Source organism: Triticum urartu, chromosome 5A, assembly GCF_056163025.1.
Source record: "Triticum urartu cultivar PI428250 chromosome 5A, HENAU_Tu73, whole genome shotgun sequence".
In the NCBI taxonomy this organism is placed as follows: Eukaryota; Viridiplantae; Streptophyta; class Magnoliopsida; order Poales; family Poaceae; genus Triticum; species Triticum urartu.
In genome coordinates this window covers 633,506,169-633,530,511 of record NC_141877.1, presented here as the reverse complement: position 1 = coordinate 633,530,511, position 24,343 = coordinate 633,506,169, and the positions used below count along the sequence as shown (strand labels likewise).

Genomic DNA, 24,343 nt, shown 5'->3' with positions numbered 1-24,343 from the left:
TCGGGTTTGGGTTCAACCTTGGGTTTCTTCACTAGAGCAGCAGCTGTTTTGCCGTTTCATGAAGTATCCCTCCTTGCCCTTGCCCTTCTTGAAACTAGTGGTTTCACCAACCATCAACAATTGATGCTCCTTCTTGATCTCTACTTTTGTGGTGTCAAACATCGCGAATATCTCAAGGATCATCATATATGTCCTTGATATATTATAGTTCATCACGAAGCTCTAGCAGCTTGGTGGTAACGACTTCGGAGAAACATCACTATCTCATCTGGAAGATCAACTCCCACTCGATTCAAATGATTGTTGTACTCAGACAATCTGAGCACAAGCTCAACAATTGAGCTTTTCTCCCTTAGTTTGCAGGCTAAGAAAATCGTCGGAGGTCTTATACCTCTTGACATGGGCACGAGCCTGAAATCCCAATTTCAGCCCTCGAAACATCTCATATGTTTCGCGACGTTTCAAAACCGTCTTCGGTGCCTCAATTCTAAACCGTTTAACTGAACTATCACGTAGTTATCAAAATGTGTATGTCAGATGTTCGCAACATCCACAGACGACGTTCGAGGTTCAGCACACTGAGCGGTGCATTAAGGACATAAGCCTTCTATGAAGCAATGAGGACAATCCTCAGTCTACGGACCTAGTCCGCATAATTGCTACTATCAACTTTCAACTAAATTTACTCTAGGAACATATCTAAATAGTAGAACTGAAGCGCGAGCTACGACATAATTTGCGAAGACGTTTTGACTATGTTCAGGATAATTAAGTTCATCTTATGAACTCCCACTCAGATAGACATCCCTCTAGTCATCTAAGTGATTACATGATCCGAGTCAACTAGGCCGTGTCCGATCATCACGTGAGACGGACTAGTCAACATCGGTGAACATCTTCATGTTGATCGTATCTACCATACGACTCATGCTCGACCTTTCGGTCTCTTGTGTTCCGAGGCCATGTCTGTACATGCTAGGCTCGTCAAGTCAACCCAAGTGTTTTGCATGTGTTTCGAGGCCATGTCTGTACATGCTAGGCTCGTCAACACCCGTTGTATTCGAACGTAAGAATCTATCACACCCGATCATCACGTGGTGCTTCGAAACGACGAACTTTCGCAACGGTGCACAGTTAGGGGGAACACTTTCTTGAAATTTTAATGAGGGATCATCTTATTTACTACCGTCGTTCTAAGCAAATAAGATGTATAAACATGATAAACATCACATGCAATCAAATAGTGACATGATATGGCCAATATCATATTGCTCCTTTTGATCTCCATCTTCGGGGCTCCATGATCATCATCGTCACCGGCATGATACCATGATCTCCATCATCATGATCTCTATCATCGTGTCTTCATGAAGTTGTCTCGTCAACTATTACTTCTACTACTACAACTAACGGTTAGCAATAAAGTAAAGTAATTACATGACGTTTATGTTGACACGCAAGTCATAAATAAATTAAGACAACTCCTATGGCTCCTGCCGGTTTTCATACTCATCGACATGCAAGTCGTGATTCCTATTACAAGAACATGATCATCTCATACATCACATATATCATTCATCACATCCTTTGGCCATATCACATCACATAGCATACCCTGCAAAAACAAGTTAGACGTCCTCTAATTGTTGTTTGCATGTTTTACGTGGCTGCTATGGGTTTCTAGCAAGAACGTTTCTTACCTACGCAAAAACCACAACGTGATATGCCAATTGCTATTTACCCTTCATAAGGACCCTTTTCATCGAATCCGATCCGACTAAAGTGGGAGAGACAGACACCCGCTAGCCACCTTATGCAACTAGTGCATGTTAGTCGGTGGAACCAGTCTCACGTAAGAGTATGTGTAAGGTCGGTCCGGGCCGCTTCATCCCACAATGCCACCGAATCAAGATTGGACTAGTAACGGTAAGCATATTGAACAAAATCAACGCCCACAACTACTTTGCGTTCTACTCGTGCATAGAAACTACGCATAGACCTAGCTCATGATGCCACTGTTGGGGAATGTAGCAATAATTCAAAATTTTCCTACGTGTCACCAAGATCAATCTATGGAGTCATCTAGCAACGAGGGAGGAGTGGATCTACATACCCTTGTAGATCGCGCGCGGAAGCGTTCAAGAGAACGGGGTTGATGGAGTCATACTCGTCGTGATCCAAATCACCGATGATCCTAGCGCCGAACGGACGGCACCTCCGCGTTCAACACACGTACGGAGCAGCGACGTCTCCTCCTTCTTGATCCAGCAAGGGGGGAGGAGAGGTTGATGGAGATCCAACAGCACGACGGAGTGGTGGTGGAAGTAGCGGGATTCCAACAGGGCTTTGCCAAGCACTGCGGGAGGAGGGAGGTGTGTCATGGGAGGGAGAGGGAGGCGCCAGGGCTTAGGTATGGTTGCCCTCCCTTCCCCCACTATATATAGGGCCAAGGGAGAGGGGGGGGGCGCAGCCTTGGCCCTTCCTCCAAGGAAGGGTGCGGCCAAGGGAGGAGTCCCACCTCCCCAAGGCACCTAGGAGGCGCCTTCCCCCTTTAGGACTCTTCCTTTCCCTCTCTCTTGGCGCATGGGCCTCTTGGGGCTGGTGCCCTTGGCCCATACAGGCCAAGGCGCACACCCCTACAGCCCATGTGGCCCCCGGGGCAGGTGGCCCCACCCGGTGGACCACCGGGACCCTTCCGGTGGTCCCGGTACAATACCGGTGATCCCGAAACTTGTCCCGATGGCCGAAATAGCACTTTCTATATATAATTATTTACCTCCGGACCATTCCGGAACTCCTCGTGACGTCCGGGATCTCATCCGGGACTCCGAACAACTTTTGGGTTACCGCATACTAATATCTCTATAACCCTAGCGTCACCGAACCTTAAGTGTGTAGACCCTACGGGTTCGGGAGACATGCAGACATGACCGAGATGACTCTCCGGTCAATAACCAACAGCGGGATCTGGATACCCATGTTGGCTCCCACATGTTCCACGATGATCTCATCGGATGAACCACGATGTCAAGGACTTAATCAATCCCGTATACAATTCCCTTTGTCTAGCGGTACGATACGTGCCCGAGATTCGATCGTCGGTATCCCGATACCTTGTTCAATCTCGTTACCGGCAAGTCTCTTTACTCATTCCGTAACACATCATCCCGTGATCAACTCCTTGGTCACATTGTGCACATTATGATGATGTCCTACCGAGTGGGCCCAGAGATACCTCTCCGTTTACACGGAGTGACAAATCCCAGTCTCGATTCGTGCCAACCCAACAGACACTTTCGGAGATACCTGTAGTGTACCTTTATAGCCACCCAGTTACGTTGTGACGTTTGGCACACCCAAAGCACTCCTACGGTATCCAGGAGTTGCACAATCTCATGGTCTAAGGAAATGATACTTGACATTAGAAAAGCTTTAGCATACGAACTACATGATCTTGTGCTAGGCTTAGGATTGGGTCTTGTCCATCACATCATTCTTCTAATGATGTGATCCCGTTATCAATGACATCCAATGTCCATGGTCAGGAAACCGTAACCATCTATTGATCAACGAGCTAGTCAACTAGAGGCTTACTAGGGACATGGTGTTGTCTATGTATCCACACATGTATCTGAGTTTCCTATCAATACAATTATAGCATGGATAATAAACGATTATCATGAACAAGGAAATATAATAATAACTAATTTATTATTGCCTCTAGGGCATATTTCCAACAGTTGGAGGGGCGGTTTACATGTGGAGTCCTATTAGGATTAGGACTAGTCTATCTCTAATACAAACCGGATACAAGTCCAGGTCTTAACTCCTTGTAAGACAAATATTTCTCACGCCTTTCCTCCTAAACCGGCCCATCATAACATGAGCCGGCCTTCTGAGCCTTGGGCCTTGTTGTTGAAAATATGCCCTAGAGGCAATAATAAATTAGTTATTATTATATTATATTTTATTGTTCATGATAATCGTTTATTATCCATGCTAGAATTGTATTGATAGGAAACTCAGATGCATGTGTGGATACATAGACAACACCATGTCCCTAGTAAGCCTCTAGTTGACTAGCTCGTTGATCAATAGATGGTTACAGTTTCCTGACCATGGACATTGGATGTCGTTGATAACGGGATCACATCATTAGGAGAATGATGTGATGGACAAGACCCAATCCTAAGCCTAGCACAAAGATCGTGTAGTTCGTATGCTAAAGCTTTTCTAATGTCAAGTATCATTTCCTTAGACCATGAGATTGTGCAACTCCCGGATACCGTAGGAGTGCTTTGGGTGTGCCAAATGTCACAACGTAACTGGGTGGCTATAAAGGTTCACTACAGGTATCTCCGAAAGTGTCTGTTGGGTTGGCACGAATCGAGACTGGGATTTGTCACTCCGTGTAAACGGAGAGGTATCTCTGGGCCCACTCGGCAGGACATCATCATAATGTGCACAATGTGACCAAGGAGTTGATCACGGGATGATGTGTTACGGAACGAGTAAAGAGACTTGCCGGTAACGAGATTGAACAAGGTATCGGATACCGACGATCGAATCTCGGGCAAGTATAATACCGCTGGACAAAGGGAATTGTATACGGGATCGATTGAATCCTTGACATCGTGGTTCATCTGATGAGATCATCGTGGAACATGTGGGAGCCAACATGGGTATCCAGATCCCGCTGTTGGTTATTGGCGGAGAGTTGTCTCGGTCATGTCTGCATAGTTCCCGAACCCGTAGGGTCTACACACTTAAGGTTCGGTGACGCTAGAGTTGTTATGGGAAATAGTATGTGGTTACCGAAGGTTGTTCGGAGTCCCGGATGAGATCCCGGACATGACGAGGAGCTCCGGAATGGTCCGGAGGTGAAGATCGGTATATTGGACGAAGGGTATTGGAGTCCGGAATTGTTCCAGGGGTACCAGGTGATGACCAGCGTGTCCGAAAGGGGTTTCGGAGGCCCCGACAAGCGTTGGGGGGCCTTATGGGCCAAGGGGAGAGGGCACATCAGCCCACTAAGAGGCTGAGCGCCCCTCCCACCCCATCTCACGTAACCAGAAGAGGTGGGGGCGCCACCCCTAGGGTAGCCGCTCCTCCCGGCTTGGGGGGCAAGTTTCCTAAGGGGTGGGGGCGCCCAAACCCATCTAGGGTTTCCCCTGTGGCCGCCGCCCCTCCCCTAGGGAACCCTAGGGCGCCTCCCCCCTCCCTTCCCCTTATATATAGTGAGGGAGAGAGAGGGCAGCCGCACCCTTCCCCTGGCGCAGCCCTCTCCCTCCTCCAACACCTCATCCTCCTCCATGGTGCTTGACGAAGCCCTGCCGGAGAACCACAAGCTCCTCCACCACCACGCCGTCGTGCTGTTGGACTCTCTTCCTCAACCTCTCCCTCCTCCTTGCTGGATCAAGGCGTGGGAAACGTCTCCGTTCCGTACGTGTGTTGAACGCGGAGGTGCCGTCTGTTCGGCGCTAGGATCATCGGTGATTTGGATCACAACGAGTACGACTCCATCAACCCCGTTCACTTGAACGCTTCCGCTTAGCAATCTATAAGGGTATGTAGATGCACTCTCCTTCCCCTCGCTGCTAGATTACTCCATAGATTGATCTTGGTGATGCGTAAAAAATTTTAAATTTCTGCTACGATCCTCAACACTTGTCACCGTCTGTCCCGCCCACCGCGTTACCAGTGAATCATAAACCGCCAGGTCCAAATGGGTCACCCGTGAATCGTCAAGTCTCAGCCGGGTCTCAAGTAAACCGCCAAGTCCGGCCGGGTTATACTTCCGGCCGGTTTACACCGCGGGGTATATCCCCGACACATATCATAAATTTGTGTGTGAAAATTTATCTAGCTCTGAGAGGAGAGTGGTACCATCACATAGAATAAACAGATAAATAAATAAAATACATGCTATCATTATTAGTGATAAAAAATGTCCAATTATCAATGTTAAATGCCAAGTCCGATCCATAATAAGTGTCACCGTTTTGATATTTGGACTAACCCTAGTTCAAAACTTGGACACTTATTTTGGAACCGGAGGGAGTACAAGACAACAATATCCAGACCCTGAATAGAGGACTGAGACATCGCAAAATAAACAAATAGAGGATGAGATATCAATCTATCATCATGCTATGAAAATCAACCCGCTAATAACAATCGATTAGATAGATTCCCACAAAGCCACCGTCGTGTTTTTTCTTCAGAAAACTTCTGGGTGGAAGTTCCCCGGCATGGAGGCCCCGCGTCCGGCGTTCCTGAGGTGCATGGACAGCCCATAATTATCCGCCTCGAGCCGCCTGACCTGCTCCCGGTACTGGGCGACCTGCACCTGGAGCTCCCTGCCCCTCCCCTCGTCCTCCATGTGCTGCCGGTGCTGGATCACCACCGCCTTCTTCAGGATGGCGTTCTGCCGCCGAACATTGTCCAGCGCCGCCCGGTCCTTGTCTCCGAGCACCTGCACGGCGCGAGAGCAAACAACACCTCCGAATGCGTCGAGGATCCTGGCGGCACGGCGCCGGGCGTCGTCCATGGAGGTGGCGCTCGCCATCTCGCTCACCAGGACCTCCGTCCACTCACCCGTCGACTGCTTTACGTGGCCGTTCTCCGCGGCGGCGGGCTGCGCCGGGGCATCCGTGGCGAGCTCATCGGCACCGCCGTCCGGGGGAGTTGTTGTAATACCCCCGTCGCCGCTGTCTCGCGGGAAATCCAGATGCAGTCGGGTCATCGCCTGCAGCACCGCGAGGTAGTCGTCGGCGTCGTCCATGGCGGAGTGCTGACGACGCTGTTTTCCCTACTAGAGTAGTATATATCATGTTCGGCCCAAAAGCCGAGTCGAAGTCTCAGTCCGACCTGGGCTCCCGGCCTGGGCCTAGCAGGCTCACCCAGCCTGACTTCCGTCGCAGGCCGCGTAGCTCACGCAAAAGCCCAGCCCAGGCAAGGCTCTCTCCATTTTTCTCCACCGAGAAAAAAACACCCTCCTCCAAACCCCCAGCTCTCGCTCTCTCCCAAAATCAAATCGGAAGCCCGCAATTTCCAGAGCAAACCCCAGCCCCAACTCCGGCGACGGAAATGCGGCGCGGGCGCAGGCGCGGCGGCGGCGGGCGGCACCCGAAGGCGCCCCTCTCCTCGGCGGCGGTCGACCGCACCCCGATGTCGGACGCCTTCAGCATCCAGAGGAACCTCGACCACGCCTTCTCCCGCCGCGACTCCGACGCCTTCAGCATGTGCAGCAGCCGCCCCTCCTCCATCGGCACGGGGGCGGCCTCCCACGCCGGCGGCCCCATCACCAGCCTCTCCGACCGCGCCTCGCAGGCCGCCGCCCTCCGCGCCGTCAACGCCTACCTCGCCGCCGCCGCCATCCACCTCCGCCCGCCCCTCCCGCCCGCCAAGGACATCGTCGCCGCCTTCCACCACCTCGCCGACCGCCTCCGCTACCCCCTCAAGCCCGCCGCCTGGGAGAACGACCTCCTCAGCCTCCTCCGCTCCCTCGGCTGCCCCTACAAGGTCACCAGATCCGCCCTCAAGGCCCCCGGCACCCCGCACTCCTGGCCGCCGCTCCTCTCCGTCCTCTACTGGCTCACCCTCCTCTGCCGCGTCACCGACGGCCTCGACGCGTCCCCTCCCGTCTCCGCCTCCAATGACCTCATGACCTACATCACCGACAGCTACTACCTGTTCCTCACCGGCGAGGATGATGCCGTCGCCTCCCTCGACGACGACTACCACGTCAAGGCCCGCGCCCAAATCGCTGAGAAGGCAACGGCCATCCAGGAGCTGGAGAAGGAGCTTCAGGATCTCGAGGCCAAGCGGAGCAAGCAAATGTCGGCGCCCTCTCGCCTCAAGAGGCTGGAGGATAAGAAGGATGCATTTACTGCAGACGTTCAGAAGTTCGAGGCCGTGGTGAAGAGCTGGTCCACCAAGATCAAGGAGAAGGAAGAGGCGTTGGTGGAGAAGGAGAAGGAGCTGGAGGCCAAGGTGTTGAATTGCAAGCAGACCATGGCCGAAAATGAGGAGCTGGCGAAACAGGTGGAGACGCAGGTGGTCAATGTGAGGGATGTCGATAGGATGGCTAGGGAGATGCAAGCGGTGGAGAATGATATTGCCAAGCTGGAGAATGCGAATGCCGTGCTGGAGGAGAAGGGGTGGGAACTCGAAGCTGCACTGGTCAGTAAGCTTGAGGAGATCGAGGGCCTTGCAGAGCTGTGCAACCAGTCCCTCAGAAAGTATGAATTCCCCAAAAGAACTTTGGATCTCCTGGTTCTTCATTTTTTCTCTCCATATTTGTTATTCTTTCACCAATGCTTCGATTGTTATCTAACACCTTTAAACTGACCTTAACAGAGTAATGAGTAACCATACCTCTCTTATTTGATATGTAGAAATGTACTTAAACAAACATCTGCTGTTCTAATGCTGACATGTTGCTCCATTGTTAAATATGTTTGATCTTCTAAACCTCCATATCATAGTTCACATAATAGTCCATTCGGTGAATCAATTAGTTTTGTTCATGCCTCAGCACTTCAAATGCTCAATGTCAGAGGATTATTTTGATAATCTTTTGCTTTGTTTAGGAGTTGTGGTCACCCAGTTTACAAGATTGTGCTTTAGCTTGCGATAGTATTCTCTTGACTTTGCAATTAGTCTTCTGTCTTGTAGGTTACCTTTTACCTTTCTTGGTGTTTGTCAGTCTTAACTTTTCTTGCTGCTTGTTTTCTTAACGGTTTGGAGTACACTCTGCTAGTCTGCTATGTGTTCGATTATATATGTTAGGAGAAGGCATGATTCTTTTATGGACTATGATTGAGATGTCAAGTTAAAACAAGGAAACTGCTTTCTGTTCATAAAAATAGTTATACTATCAGCCGCTTGTATCTGTGCATACAAAAGAGACAATGAATAAGAGCATGCACAAGGCAGTCCTCCAGTAGTTAACATTAGCTAAATAGAGACGGTTCAAATGTTGCAGTGTTACACATCAGAAAGTGCAGGAAAGTTGTAGGACATCGTATGTTTTTGCCATTGATTTACTTTATCTCCCATTCCCTCTTCTCATTTATTTATGTAGCTTAACTCTCTGTGTAATTCCTTCCCCTCTGTTTCTCATCATTCCTTTTCTTAAGTTTTGCTGTTGAACATAGTATCATGTTGCAAATCGATGACTTCATTTGTGAAAGCATTTCCAGCAGGGCTATGAAGCTATGTGTGTGTTCTATCGGTATTTTTTAAAATCTTTCTTTTGGGTGATGGACACAATGTTTAGGCAGACATAGTTAGAATTAATGCACACTGCTCCTCTGTTGCAACAATATTATATATCGCATGTCTATATGTTAATTGGGTATGGCTATGATACATACGTTTTCACAAAAAGCTTCTAATACGTTTCACATCATAATATTCTTCATAATTGAGAAATATAAAAAATGAAGGCTATACCAACATTTTGTAATTAAAAAAAACATTGCTGAGATAGATTTTGTGTAACACAGTATTCTTAAGTATTGCTCCTCAGTGCTCAGTTAGTGACAGACTGAAGCAAACAAAGATCGAGATCTCAGAAAAGATTTCATTTTATTATGTTTCCCAATCTGTTGTTTATTCTTTGTCTTCTCTTTTGTCAATTTATATGTAGAGCGGTAGAGCTTGTTGCCTTACTGTCAAACATCACTGTGCCATTTTGCAGGTTGAAACCCAGTATTGATTTCCAGTACGAGGTAAATGCAAAAGGATCCTCCCCGGCTGAGATCCTTGGTACCACGTACAAAACCACTCTGAAGCCTGCGCTCAATGCTCTTGCCAATGAGGCTAAAAGGCTAATTATCTCAAAGCGCGACGAGTCAATTGATCTACAAAAGCAGTTGCAAGGAATTGTTAAAATGCTGGAGGAGAAAAGGAGTCATGTTTCTGTTCTACAGGCTAAAAATAATGAGGTCAGTCACCTTATACGGTATATGGTATATATCACAACATGACAAAGTAAAACAAAGACCTCAAGTCCACTTTAACACATAGTATGTTCATGATTGACTTATTAAAACTCATGCATCAAAGTGGAAATTCTGCCTGTATATCTTGTAGCAAAACTTGTTCACTATCCTGGCAAAATGGAGGTTCTGTACTATGAGTTGATAAACTTACTCCACTTGTATAAAATGTCATTAATTTATTACTCATTACAACCTAGAAAATAATTGGATTATTATTTATGTGCTGTGCATCATGCAAAAAGTACTCAAGTGAACTCTTTTTTTATGGAAAATCAAAAGTCAACACTGGCCAATGGCTTACTTCCTTCTCTTATACTCCCTCAGTTCAACAATACATGTTGTTTTGGGTTATGACTTTTGACATGGTGTCTGGCGTGCAATTTTGACCGTTAGTTTTCATATGAATAAGTTAGAAAAGAGTCATAAGGTTCTACTTTTACTAAATATTTTCATGGCAAACCTAATCATACTGTTTTCACTCTGCCAATCCAAATTATAAACATCAGTTGTCAAAGGTAGAGATGTGTTACATATATTCCGAAATGGAGATATTAATTGGTTACAATAGTTACAAAGTTCTGATGACCTGCATTTTATGGTAGAAAACTTGCTATACTGCTGGTAATGTGGTTTGTTTTATTTCTCATCTGTTCCAACTGCTAGAGAACCAGTTTTGAGGGCACGTACAGTGGGGTGATGTCAGTTTTCTCTTGGTAATGCCACTGCCATGTAGGATAATTGCTGAGTTGGAAGAGAGAGAAGTGAAAAGAGGGGGGAGAGGTGTCTTTTCTTAACTAAGAGATGTTCTCTTAGCGTTTAAGATAAGTCATTTTTATCGATTGAGTCAGATGCCATATCTTGGCCTTATTTAGTTATCACTGCACAATTTTAGGGGCATGCAAATACTACTTTGCTATAAAATAACACAAAGAGATTACCCATTATCTAGCATGTTCAAGTTATCATCTTAAATGAGATGGAAGCTTAAGAGAAGGCTGCCTTCTCAACCACTGTACATGCCCTGAAAGGCATCGCCTATGAACTAGCCAAGCCCTCCTGCATATGTGGCGATTAGACCTTCCATCACCTATGAGTGTCTAGGGCCTTGGTGAATACTGAACATAATGTAATGACTGATGTTCACGTGTAACCTGTTACAAGTGGTATGCTATATCTTCACATGTTCTTATTTGTGCTGCATAAACTGGTTGAGATGCCTAGCTTGTGATAAACAAACACACTTAAGCTCTGTTCAGAATACGGGATATATCCCTTTTCCCCTGGGAAATAAAATGGTTCCTGTAAAATTCTTTCTTTCCAAAGAGTCCCTTTAGTTTGAAAAGAGTGGATTTTGTGCAACCAGTTGCTGCTACACCCCATTATTCAAAAACTTACTTTGGAGTTTCCAAAAAATGTAAAACAGTTCATGGATTTAATCTCTACTTGCATTTTCATGCAATTATTCTGAATAGTTCATCAAGATATGTAAACGTCTGAACATATTTTATTGATCAAGCATATGCTTGAGCTGAAAGCATTGAACTGATAGTAGCTTTGCCATGTTTACTCGTTCATGAATGTAGTGTTGCATGTGTTGCCTTAGTGTATTAATTCTCCATATAATGATTTATGAACACATAGGCGTTGACGTGGATTCTGTATTTACGTCAATATGACAGATCATCACTCCTGGCTTAGCTTGTATAGTTGTTTCTGAAAAATGAGTCATCGCATATACCTGGGAAACTATGTCACGATTGCACCAACGTAGATATTTTGGACTCCCGTTTCATACAACACAATCACAAACTAGTCTGTAACCTTGTGGATAATTTGGTGCAAAATAAAACAGTAAACTAGTTATCATTTGTAATGTTCCTGTTTACATTTTAGTTTCTGTACCCAGATGACTGCTCAGGTGGATTCACTGGATCGCGAAATCCAAAGCCACGTTTCACGCTGCGCAGCCGATGCTAGAAAAATGAAAGACGAGCTAGAGAAAAAGGAACATCACCTGAGCACCATTGAGAAGGAGGCAGAGGTTTTTTTAAAGGTAAAATTGTCTCTCAAAGTTCCGTAGCATGGAACACGGGCCATCATCAGATAACTTATCTGCATCAATGTTGTGATTCGGCAGAACTCTGAAGAGGGTCTCCAGGCTGCGTTGAGGGAGACCGACGAAGAAACCCAGATGTGCGCGAGGGAGCTGCTTAAGCTCATCGATTCCATCGCGGAGTACAAGGAGTTTGTGGAGCAGTCGACTGCCGAGATGAAGAAAGAGCTCTACGAATGCGCGGACGACATAGCTTCGCTGTCGGCCAAGATGGTGTGAGGCTGGTCACACGCTGAAAGCGAGTTAGATTTGGCGATGCTGCTGTAGGGTTTCTCCACGCGCCAATAGCTACCTTTTGGATTGCTTAACGTCGTCTGTGGTGTAGTGTGATAGTTTGAGGCCTTGATCGGAGGTGTAGTTGTGGGCCGGTGAGAGGAGTTCGGTGTGTGTGTGTGTCTCTTGCTGCATTGGCCAGAGGAACATACTACTTGTTTGTAAATAGCTAAGCACCTATGTAGGATGTGCACAGAGATTGTTGAAATGGCGGCATATGCCTGAGCTCCCAGTTTCATTTCTGGATACACCACTCTGCACCATACTAACAGGTCTTGAGAAGCTGCAGGGAACAGCCCCTATGCATTGCCAGAAGCTAACTGAAGTACGGAAACAGCAGCAAAATAACAGCAAAAGTTGCAGCTGCTAGGTAAACAGATTCAGCAGCAGTGTGTTCAATTCAGATGACAGCGGAGCCCAACATCAACACACAGAACAACACTATCAGCCTGCGCCTTCATGTCAGCCCCCTGCCGAAGCGCGCTTTTCTGAAGGTTTGGCCAGTTGTAGAGAGAATGCCATCAAAGTAAGTTCACGTTAGTAGGCTTACTTCCTTGGAAACAAGATTTAATTCTTGTTTTCCAGAGATTCCGAAAAATGGCAGCAGCACCCGACCATAACCCCCTTCCGATCCTACCATAAACAAGACTTAAATCAGGAATCGCTCAAAGCAGAGGAGCAAGCAAGGCTTTGTGCTGATCCCAACCCTAAGGGAACACCAGCAGGCTTGTGTGCATCACTCAATGTAGAGGCCGAGGGATGTCCTCTCTTTTCGAAAAAAAAGGAACACCAGCAACATTCCAGACACAATTAGCTAGACAGCAGAAGAACAAGTGTTCCAGAATTTGCTTTGGCCAGAATTCTATTCCTGATCACTAGCCATAGTGGAGCTTAGTACGAACTAGAGAGGCCATCAGGCCAAGCTAAATTAACTGCATAGGATATGAACCATCTGAAACTTGAATGGCAAGAAATATAATGGGCAGGTCAAAACAACTCGCAAGAAGCAGACTTGTTCTTGATACTAGTACACAAGAGAGCACGTTAAACACATGTCGCACGGACGGTAGCTATATCCACACCATATCTGGAGATCCTTGCACTGTTGCACAGTTGGGACAGGCCTGAAATTAGCAGATTTACATTAATCAATTCTCAGCATAAATTGGCGAACAAGGCTCTATGAATCATGTGTCTTAATCTTTATTCTAGTAATGCTTGCATGATGAAATTTTTTCTCTTCTGTAATTAATAAGCAGGGTCCCATGATAAATTTTCATATGGCAACATCAAAAGCTTTCTTCGAAGTTCATAGTCCTTGTGATTAATCAAGAAAGTTGTCATTATAGAAGAGAATACTTTGTATAGTTTGAAGAAATTTCACCTTAATCCCAGTATTGCTTTGCAAAGTTAATCAACAGAAATTTTCATAGTTCGAAGTTCATAGGTCTTGAAACGAGTTTTTTTTAGAAAAGGAGGATGACCCCCGGCCTCTGCATCTGGGAGATGCATACGGCCACTTTATTGATTATTCTCGAGGACCTTACAAAGTATTACAACAATGTGCCTGAATCCACCATCTTGGCAACACATGCCGCTACTCCTATCCAAAATGATGAAGGGGTGCTAGCTGGGCCACTACCCAAACCACTCACCTAAGCCTAACAATCAAAAGCCAGACGCCGAAACATATTCGGAAGCCCCAGCCGAGCCACATACCGGGTCTGGAACACAATCCGGTCAGACACACTCGTGTGTCGTCACCGCCATCTTCCACATGTCTGTCTTCAGGTCATATTGAGGCTTCTACCTTGTCTGCCCACTCAGTCATCAACGTCACCATGACGCCAGACAGCAACCTCCTCCTGCACGAGTCCATCTCCGCGCATCAGACGCCGAGTCTCAACCGCACCACGTCGCCGAGATTCGCCACCATCAATGTGAAAGATGAAGCACCGCTCCACCAAAGTCGCCGTCCTCCTCGAGCCCGTGTGCACCTCCAAAAATGACGCCCCCATGGGGGAAAAGGACACCAGAGAGCCGCCGTCATCCGATCTACTGATCTAGGGTTTCGCCCGGAGGTAGCAGAGAGTGGCCTTGAACTTCTTCACGGCGATGCCTTCAGGAAGGGAACGACGCAGACAGCGTCGCCATCGTCGGCCTTGGCAGTAGCCAATAACAGGTTTTCACCCAGATCTGATCAAAGACCTCTATCTCTCGTGCACGGGTCGCTGGCGTCCTTGCCAGGATCTGAATGATCCCACTTGCCGTTTCTCTGGATTTTTTTAACCTTAAACGTTGGGAGAGGCGCCCTCTGCCGGCCTGAACTCCACGAGCTTCCTGACATCCAGCCACAGCTGCTCCAGCACCTTGGCTTCATACAGCTTCTTTGCCCCGCCTTCATCGACCTGGATTGTGATGTAGTAGAGCCTGCCAGCAACAGCTTGCTCCTTGACCCTCACCACTTTCTCCAACTCCAGCGGAGTATTCTGCATCAGTGAATTCAGATTAGACCAATGCAAATACTACGTTCCTATACTGCTTTGTCGAACACGGGAATGCAGATTCAACAAGGGAAGGGGGGAGCGGTGGTGGGCCGAGGGCTTACGGCCTCCTTGTTGTGCTCGGAGACGGCGAAGCGGGCGAGGCCGACGATGTAGAGATCGTTCTCTCGCCCCGGCGACTCCACGATGCCTCCCGCCAGCCGCCGCGCGGGTTCCGCCGCCATGGCAGCCGTCGCTCGCGCGCTCTGCTTCTGGGACTGGGTCTGAGTAGACGGCAGGACGAGGGCGAGTAGCAGGAGCAGGAGCAGGGCAGGGGCAGCCACCGATCCTAGACCTCGGTGGTGTTTCCGCATCTCCGTCGATCGGGGTCGGCCGCAGCGGCGGAGGAGGAGGGGAGAAGATGGCTGGATTTTGGGGCGGCGGAAGGCGGACGGCTTGGCTGGAAATATAGAGTGGCTGTGGAGGTGCTCGATTTGGGCGGAGTGGCGGTGGAGGCTGCCGATCCGGGAAGGGAATTAATACCATCTCCGATAGCTGCCTTATTTTAAGGCAGGAAAAATGGATGTTATAAATTTTTTCACACCAAAAGTGTCTTTGGCAAGAGTAAGGCGCTGCTTCTGCTACACGAGTTGCTGCTCCGGCTGCTAGTGTTTTCAGCCCAAAGACGGTGGACAATGCCGATCCAGGGAAAAGAATTCTATGAAACCAGGTCTCATGTGAGATCCATGATGAATGACACGTGGTATTCACAAATCATAAAGCATCTACTCCATCCGCTAACCGTGAGACCCGGTTTCATATAATTTTTTTCCGTCTCCAATTGCTGTCTTATTTTAGTGGGAAAATTGGGTGTTAAGGAAGCGTTTATGTAAGGTCGACCGGTTCTGATTTTTCGGCGGTGGGTGGCTTGGCTGGAGTGGCGGTGGACGGTGCCGATCCGGGAAGGAGTGGAGGCCGGCGGTACTGAGAAAACGCTCGAGAGAGGGAAGGAGAATGCCCAACGCGGGCGTATCACAACCGTCAAGTCGAGATTGGAAGTAAGCTGTAGAGTACTACTGTACATGAGAGTAGGTCCGAACAAGTGCAGGCCAGCTAATAACACGGTCAGGTTCATTACTTAATCTGACCTGAGCTGTTGCCGTTCGTCAGTAGTGAGATACTACTCCCTGTAGACTGTAGTGTCAAAAACGCTCTTATATTATGGGACGGAGAGTAGTTCACGGTGTGTTTTTACTTGTTATATAGACACGATGCCTCTTGCTGCTTTGTAAATAGTTAAGCACCTATGTATGTATGATGTGTTTAGAGATTGATGAGACGTCTCCCAATTTCATTTCTGGAACTGCACACTGCGTACATCATGCTACACCAACAAACAGTAGTAACACACACACACACACACACACCAAACTGCATCAACTAAGTTCCAGCTGCAGGTAAACGTACAGATTTAGCAGCGTTGCGTTCTATATTCAGAAGGCAACATACAGAACAGCAAGACAACATACAGTACAGAACAGCACCTGCATCGCCAGCCTCCTTGATACAGGATTCCCGTCCAGCCATGCCGTTGCCCGAAGATCTCCCTTGCTGCCCGCGCCATCATGTCACCCACGATTGCAGAAGCCTTTGCAGCGCGCTTTTCTAGAGGTTCGACCGGCTGTAGAGAAAACGACATAAAAGTAAGGTCACATTTGTAGAGTCAGCAAGCTTGATTCCTTGGAAACAAAAAAGATTTGTTTCTTCTCCAGAGAGCCAAAACAATGGCAGCAGCACTGATCATAATCAACTTCCGATCTCTACCAGAAAAAAAAGAGACGTAAACCAGGTATTTCACAAATTAGAGAAGCTACTAGGCTTTGTGCTTATCCCTAAGGAAACATTCCAGACATATATTTAGCTAGAGGGCAGAGGAAGAACAAGTGTTCCATCACCACAAAATTCACACAGGTCAGACTCTTTCCATCCCCTTTTCTGAAGATTTGCTTTGTTCAGAGTTGTATTTCTGATCACTAGCCAACACAACACTTTCGTTCTCAAGGGTAGCTTGAGAGTCCACACCATTATGCATGGAAAGCTACTCTTCTAGCCATACTGATAGTAGCAAGATTCAACAACAAACTCACCAGGTTTTGTCAACGAGCATTTCACACGGTCAGGTTCAATAATTAACCTGACCTGGGCACAAATGTCCTCCAGGTTTTGCCACATAGCCATAGTTTCTTCCCTAAGAAACCTTCTGGATTTTAAGCTATCAATACCCCAAACAAAATATTTGGACCTTGAATTTTACCACTTTACCTTTCATTGCTCTGATATCCTTGTTCAAGTAAGTCGAGTCCCTGGTTCATGTCGTCCTCCCCCGAAACGCTACGAGGAAGTGCACCATCAAAAACAGTACAGATGCGTAGCTTAATAAGAACTAGATAGGCCATCAGGCCAAGCTAAATTAACTGCATTGGATATATATGAACCATCTGAAACTCGAATGGCAAGATGTACACAATGGGCAGGTTCAAAAGAACTCGCAAGAAGCAGATTTGTTCTTGATATTACACAAGAGAGCAGCTAAGACATGTCCCACAGACGATAGCTATATCCACACCATATCTGCATATCCTTGCACAGCTGGGACCGACCCGCCTGAAATCAGCAGATTCAGAGTAATCAATTCTCTACAAACAAAATGGTGAACAAGGTTCGGTACATCACGCGTCTTAATTTTTTTTTGAGGGAATGACAGTGATCTGCCCATATATTAAGGAGAGCAACACATTACAATACAAGGTTTTTGGTTACGTATAAGTCTGTGAGACGTGTCTTAATATCTATTCTAGTAATGCATGCATGATGAACAATTCTCTTTTATAACACCGCAATCTTTTTTTCAAAACAGTTGATAGTCCTTATGATTAATCAAGAAACTTATTAACATGGTTATTTATTGATTACAGCCAGCATGATTCAACCAGGGCAAAAAAGCAGGCATGATATGCTCCTTGACTGATACCTTAAGCGCTCGCAGAGGCGCGCTCTGCCGGCCTGAACTCCATGAGCTTCTTGAAATCCATCCATGGCCGCTCCCACACCTTGGCTTCATACATCTTCTTTGCCCCGCCCTCATTGACCTGAATTGTAATATAATACATCATGCCTGCAACAACTTGCTGCTTCAGCCTCACCACTTTCTCAAACTCCAGCAGAGCGTTCTGCAACCAAAATTATTAGTCACGCGGAAAAGTACTCGATAATTGTTAAGAGCTCACGATTGAAATCAAATCGCACATGCTACTCATAGTAGTATTGTTTAAAGCACTCGAATTTCGCATAGATCGATGCATAGATACTTCCTACACAAGGAAGGACCTGCGTGCGTCGATCAGAAACATCCAGATTCAACAAGGGAAGGGAAGAGGGAGGGGTGGTGGGTGGAGGGCTTACGGTCTTGTTCTTGTGCTCGGAGACGGCGAAGCGGGCGAGGCCGATGATGCGGAGGTCGTTCTCTGCCCCCGGCGAGTCCACGATGCCTCCGTCCAACCGCCGCTCGTCGGCAGCCTTCTCTCGTGCGCTCTGCATCTGGGTCTGAATAAACGGTAGGACGAGGGTGAGGAGCAGGAGCAAGAGCAGGGCAGGGGCGGCCACCGATCCTAGGACTCGTTGGTATTTCCGCATCTCCCTCGGTCGGGGTCGGCCGCAGCGGCGGAGGAGGGGACAAGGTGGCTCGATTTTGCGGCGGCGGATGGCTTGGCTGGAGTGGCGGTGATCGATTTGGGCGGCGGATGGCGGCTGGAGCGGCGGTGGACGCTGCCAATCCGGGAATGGAATTAAAGAGTGTGGAAGACCACGTCGGTTGCAGTTTCAGGGATGTACATATTTATATTTTTGTCCCTCAAATTTACAAGAAGTCAACATACGACCCCTCGTCTTTTCTTTATCGACCTTCATGTTTTAAAACTGGACATGTTTCATACTCCCTCCGTTTCGAATTAATCTAGATGTATTTTAGTTTTAAATACATTTTTTTAAGAATACATCAATAACGTACCATATTTTTATAGAAGACATTTTTTTAAGATACATTCATTTCTACAACGCGTAACTTAGAACAGAAGGAGCACAAAACTAGAAACAAAAGCAGTATTTTTCTATAAATAACTACGTGTATATCGCAAAAAGCATACAGAGCACGTAAAAAGTTCATTGAAAGGACATATGAACACATGTGTCACGTACAATTGCACACAAGGCCTCAAAAGAAACAATGTAAAAACTCAGTCCTAAGAGATCCTTGCATCCACGAGTCATCTTCGCTCGTTGCCGACCACCGTGGTTGCTCAAGCACCGTCAAATACAAGCAGAAGAAAAAACAGCTCCACAAACCAGATCCGTCGAAGCAACATAGCTGAATCAGCGTTGTGAAACTATTAAACAGGCCGCCGCAGAACATCAAGGCCAAGCCTCTGTAGCACGTTGGTCGGGGAATATCCTCATGCTCGTTGGATTGCAGATCCGCCGACTCCACTCGATGCCGTCGAGGGAGAGTGAAGGAGTTCTGGATTAGGGGGTATCCGGACAGCCGGATTATATTTTTTGGGCGGACTGTTGGACTATGAAAATACAAGATTGAAGATTTCGTCCCGCGTCCGGATGATACTTTTCTTGGCGTGGAAGGCAAGTTTGGCAATACGGATATATAGATCTCTTTCTTTGTAATCGACTCTGTGTAACCTTAGCCCCATCCGGTGTCTATATAAACCGGAGGATTTTAGTCCGTAGGACAACATACAATCATACCATAGGCTAGCTTTTAAAGTTTAGCTTCTTCGATTTCGTGGTAGATCAACTTTTGTACTACTCATATTATCAAAAACAATCAAGCAGGACGTAGGGTATTACCTCCATCAAGAGGGCCCGAATCCTGGGTAAACATCGTGTCCCCTGCCTCCTGTTACCATCCGCCTTAGACGCACAATTCAGGACCCCCTACCCGAGATCCGCCGGTTTTGACACCGACATTGGTACTTTCATTGAGAATTCCTCTGTGTTGTCATCGTTAGACTTGATGGCTCCTTCGATCATCGATAGTGATGCAGTCCAGGGTGAGACTTTTCTCCCCGGACAGATCTTTATATTCTACGGCTTCGCACTGCGGGCCAACTCGCTTGGCCATCTGAAACAGATCGAGAGTTACGCCCCTGGCCACCAGGTCAGGTTTGAAAGCTTAAACTACACGGCCGACATCCGCGGAGACTTGATCTTCGACGGATTCGAGCCCTTGCCGAGTGCGCCGCACGGTCATGATGAGCATGATTTAGTTCCACCATCGGACAGTGTTCGGGAAATCGCACCGGCGACCGCTCCGACCCTCAATTCGGAGCCAGTTGCGCCATCTAAGGACGGGTGGATAGACCCCGCCACGGAGGCCGCATCTTCAGCGGCGATCGAGCCAAATACGACTTTACCCTTCACGGGAGGCGTGACGCCGAACTGCCGGATTCTTCCCCGGCCACGGACTCCGAACCGCCTGCGCCCGTGCCTATCGAATCCGACTGGGTGTCGATCATGGAGTTCACCTCCGCGGATATCTTTCAGCACTCGCCCTTTGGCGACATACTGAACTCATTAAGGTCTCTCTCCTTGTCAGGAGAGTCTTGACCGAACTATGTTCGGCAGGATTGGGATGCGGATGACGAAAAAATTCGCCGCCCACCCACCACCCACTTAGTAGCAACTGTCGACAATTTGGCCGACATGCTCGACTTCGACTCCGAAGACATCGACAGTATGGACGATGATGCAGGGACGAACAAGAACCACTGCCCACAGGGCACTGGACAACCACCTCATCATATGATATATATATATATATGGTGGACACACCCAAAGAAGGCAATGGCGACGGGACAGCGGAGGATGACCCCTCCAAGAAGCAACCCAAGAGCCGACGTCAGCGGCGCCGCTCTAAGTCTCGCCAAGGAAAAAGCGGTGATACCGGCACAGGAGATAATAGCACTCCGGACAGTGCCGAAGATGACAACAATCCCCTCCAGCAAGATTTAGAGCAGGAGGATGGAGAAACTAGCCCTCCCGAGAGAGCGGCAGATGAAGAGGCGGAGGATGATAATTACACGTCTCCCTCCGAAGACGAGGCAAGCCTCGACGATGACGAATTTGTCGTGCCTGAGGATCCCGTCGAGCAAGAGCGCTTCAAGCGCCGGCTTATAGCCACGTCAAATAGCCTTAAGAAAAAGTAACATCAGATTCAAACTGATCAAGATTTGCTAGCTGACAGATGGACTGAAGTCCTTGCGACCGAGGAATATGAACTCGAACGCCCCTCCAAGAGTTACCCAAACCACAGGTTGCTACCCCGACTAGAGGAGGAAGCATTAAAACCTACATCTCCAGCGTATGACGCGGCTGATCGGCCACCTCGTGACTGTGACAGAGAGGCATTTCAGCCAAAAGCTCAGCCCGCACCCCAACGCAACTCAAATAAAAATGTCAAGGCACGGGGAAACGCGCTAGACCTGCGAGACGTATTGGAGGATAAAGCAAAACACGCAAGATCGATCTACGGATCACGAGGGCGCGCCACTACGCGAGACGATAACCGTCACGCCGGATACAGTAAAACTAAATCCGGCCGGGCCAAACATAGCGGACAAGACTCATTTGAGCTGCGTCGTGATATAGCCCAGTACAGAGGCGCTGCACACCCCCTATGCTTCACAGACGAAGTAATGGATCACCAAATCCCAGAGGGTTTCAAACCCGTAAATATCGAATCATACGACGGCACAACAAATCCTGCGGTATGGATCGAGGACTTCCTCCTGCACATCCACATGGCCTGCGGTGACGATCTACACGCCATCAAATACCTCCCACTCAAACTCAAAGGACCAGCTCGGCATTGGCTCAACAGCCTGCCAGCAGAATCCATTGGCTGTTGGGAAGATCTGGAAGCCGCATTCCTTGACAACTTCCAGGGCACTTATGTGCGACCACCAGATGCCGATGACTTGAGCCACATAATTTAGCAGTCAGAAGAATCAGCCAGGCAATTCTGGACACGGTTCCTGACAAAGAAAAATCAAATCGTCGACTGTCCGGATGCAGAGGCCCTAGCAGATTTTAAGCACAACATCCGCGACGAGTGGCTCGCCCGGCACCTTGGCCAGGAAAAGCCGAAATCTATGGCAGCCCTCACGACACTCATGACCCGCTTTTGCACGGAGAGGACAGCTAGCTGGCTCGCAGCAATAATATATCAAAGAACCATGGTACTTCAGATACCAAGGATAGTAATGGCAGGTCACGTCGCAACAAACACAAGCGCCGCATCAACAGCGACAATACCGAGGATACGGCAGTCAATGCCAGATTCAGAGGCTCTAAACCCGGTCAGCGGAAAAAGCCATTCAAAAGAAGCACTCCGGGCCCGTCTAGTCTGGACCGTATACTTGATCGTTCGTGTCAAATACACGGCACCCCCGACAAGCAAGCCAACCACACCAACAGGGAATGTTGGGTGTTCAAGCAGGCCAGCAAGTTAAATACCGAAAACAAAGATAAGGGGCTACATAGCGATGACAAGGAGGAGCCCCGACCGCCGAACACCGGAGGACAGAAAAGGTTCCCCCCACCAGTGCGGACGGTGAACATGATATACGCAACCCACATCCCCAAGAGGGAGCGGAAGCGTGCGCTAAGGGACGTATATGCGTTGGAGTCAGTCGCCCCAAAGTTCAACCCATGGTCCTTCTGTCTGATCACCTTCGATCGCAGGGACCACCCCACTAGTATCCGTCATGGCGGATTCGCCACACTGGTCCTAGACCCAATCATCGAGGGATTTCACCTCACTCGAGTCCTTATGGACGGCGGCAACAGCCTAAACTTGCTTTATCAGGACACAGTGAGCAAAATGGATATAGACCCCTCAAGGATCAAACCCACAAAAACGACCTTCAAAGGCGTCATACCAGGTGTAGAGGCCCATTGCACAGGCTCAGTCACACTGGAAGTGGTCTTCGGATCCCCGGATAACTTCCGAAGCGAGGAGTTAATCTTCGATATAGCCCCGTTCCGCGGTGGCTATCACGCATTGCTCGGGCGAACCGCATTTGCAAGATTCAACGCAGTACCGCATTATGCATACCTCAAGCTCAAGATGCCAGGACCTCGGGTGGTCATCACAGTCAATGGAAACACAGAGCGCTCTCTCTGCACGGAGGAGCACACTGCGACCCTCGCAGTAGAAGCACAAAGCAGCCTCTTCAGGCAATCCACTAGTTCGGTGATTAAACACCCGGACACCGTCAAGCGCGCCCGGAGTAATCTGCAACAAGACCACCTGGCACGTTTCGAGCTCGCATAGCAATGCGGCCCCACCCCAGTCCCAGCCAAACGACGAAATACGTGCCACGCGTACATAATTACGCATTGAAAATACCATGGGCATAGGTGTGTGGGGGGCACGACTACGGCACGTCCCAAAACGCGGCTCAACCGCACTAGGGGCTTCCCGCTTTGTTATTCTTTTCTCTCTTTCATGACTTTACTCTCCGGAAACCCCGTTCGGCAGTACGATTGCTGGACACACGATACAACAACCAAGGAGGCAGAAAGCTACGTCGCACCATGGAACTCCCAGGTGGTCTCTGATAACGAGTGAAATACTTGCTTTAAATACCATTCCTCAGCTTGCCCTTGGAGGGGACATGTCAAATAGTCCTACTTTTTGCTTATCGCACTACTTGTATCATTCTGCTTCGACGCACCTTTTTGAATAAACAATGCATAGCACTAGGCTATTACCTCATTCTCTATTCTTCTATATATATATGTTCATTCATGACATTCAGCACCCGTACACTCTGGTACGGCCAATACGCCAGGGGCTTAAGCGTACCCCATAATACGGTGTGAGAAGTTTGAACACTTTCGACAATGCGGCACCCCGAACTTATAACGTTATATGCATCAGCTCCGAATCATGTCTTGGGTCAATAGTTGGGTTTGCCCGGCTCCCATGTTTTGGTACCTTACGTTCCGCTATATCGGCTAAGGTAGCACTGGGAGAACTACTGCGATTGTGCCCCGGTTCATCTAGGCAAGCACCTCAGTAGAGAAATCTAAAACTGACTATCATGATAAGGCGAGAGCTGGTCGCCATTCGAGAGGTCTCGAGTCCCTAATGACTTATGCCGCTTAGAGCGAGGAGTCGGCTTTGTCCGGCTTAGGCGTGTATAGCGCCCCGAATTCGGCCTTTCGAATACTAGGGGCTTCGCCAAAATTTAAAATTGTAGACTTCTATGGCTACGTGAGAGTGATAAAGCATTATAGTCCGATTGCCTTGTTCGTTGTGCTGAGCACCTCCCTCGAAGGACCCAACAATGGGGAAAAGAGTGCTCAGATTTGTTGGGGAACGTAGTAAC

General features: G+C 48.1%; 4 protein-coding genes across 5 annotated transcripts; 1 reads left to right on the top strand and 3 right to left on the bottom strand.

Moving 5' to 3' along the window:
- Positions 1-6,063: 6,063 nt before the first annotated feature.
- On the bottom strand, positions 6,064-6,904 carry LOC147973577 (uncharacterized). The gene has a single exon (XM_087522124.1). The coding sequence runs from the start codon at positions 6,782-6,784 to the stop codon at positions 6,221-6,223; it is 564 nt and encodes a 187-aa protein (XP_087378250.1). The 5' UTR covers positions 6,785-6,904; the 3' UTR covers positions 6,064-6,220.
- A 93-nt stretch (positions 6,905-6,997) lies between these two features.
- LOC147973576 (kinetochore protein NDC80 homolog) lies at positions 6,998-12,644 on the top strand. Its single transcript, XM_087522123.1, has 4 exons — positions 6,998-8,243; positions 9,707-9,953; positions 11,917-12,063; positions 12,148-12,644. The coding sequence occupies exons 1-4, from the start codon at positions 7,090-7,092 to the stop codon at positions 12,340-12,342; spliced, it is 1,743 nt and encodes a 580-aa protein (XP_087378249.1). The 5' UTR covers positions 6,998-7,089; the 3' UTR covers positions 12,343-12,644.
- A 536-nt stretch (positions 12,645-13,180) lies between these two features.
- LOC147973575 (cysteine proteinase inhibitor A-like) lies at positions 13,181-15,399 on the bottom strand. The gene is made up of 3 exons (XM_087522125.1): positions 15,005-15,399; positions 14,687-14,885; positions 13,181-13,520 (listed from the first exon to the last, which is right to left on the bottom strand). The coding sequence occupies exons 1-2, from the start codon at positions 15,251-15,253 to the stop codon at positions 14,688-14,690; spliced, it is 447 nt and encodes a 148-aa protein (XP_087378251.1). The 5' UTR covers positions 15,254-15,399; the 3' UTR covers positions 13,181-13,520; position 14,687.
- A 1,946-nt stretch (positions 15,400-17,345) lies between these two features.
- LOC147973574 (cysteine proteinase inhibitor A-like) lies at positions 17,346-18,739 on the bottom strand. 2 transcript variants are annotated; one of them, XM_087522127.1, is made up of 3 exons: positions 18,342-18,739; positions 17,911-18,028; positions 17,346-17,543 (listed from the first exon to the last, which is right to left on the bottom strand). In XM_087522127.1, exons 1-2 carry the CDS (start codon positions 18,570-18,572, stop codon positions 17,912-17,914), a joined length of 348 nt encoding a protein of 115 aa, XP_087378253.1. In that variant the 5' UTR covers positions 18,573-18,739; the 3' UTR covers positions 17,346-17,543; position 17,911. The 2 variants fall into 2 exon arrangements, with proteins under 2 accessions (XP_087378253.1, XP_087378252.1); XM_087522126.1 differs by having other exon boundaries at positions 17,911-18,109; positions 18,342-18,738.
- Positions 18,740-24,343: the final 5,604 nt, after the last annotated feature.

Coding starts and splice junctions, on each gene's coding strand:
- LOC147973575 (XM_087522125.1), bottom strand. CDS start 15,253: ATGCGGAAACACCACCGAGGTCTAGGATCGGTGGCTGCCCCTGCCCTG. Junction 14,886..15,004: donor CCGAGCACAACAAGGAGGCC/GTAAGCCCTCGG, acceptor TCACTGATGCAG/AATACTCCGCTGGAGTTGGA.
- LOC147973574 (XM_087522126.1), bottom strand. CDS start 18,572: ATGCGGAAATACCAACGAGTCCTAGGATCGGTGGCCGCCCCTGCCCTG. Junction 18,110..18,341: donor CCGAGCACAAGAACAAGACC/GTAAGCCCTCCA, acceptor TTTTGGTTGCAG/AACGCTCTGCTGGAGTTTGA.
- LOC147973577 (XM_087522124.1), bottom strand. CDS start 6,784: ATGGACGACGCCGACGACTACCTCGCGGTGCTGCAGGCGATGACCCGA.
- LOC147973576 (XM_087522123.1), top strand. CDS start 7,090: ATGCGGCGCGGGCGCAGGCGCGGCGGCGGCGGGCGGCACCCGAAGGCG. Junction 9,954..11,916: donor TACAGGCTAAAAATAATGAG/GTCAGTCACCTT, acceptor TTCTGTACCCAG/ATGACTGCTCAGGTGGATTC. Junction 12,064..12,147: donor AGGCAGAGGTTTTTTTAAAG/GTAAAATTGTCT, acceptor GTGATTCGGCAG/AACTCTGAAGAGGGTCTCCA.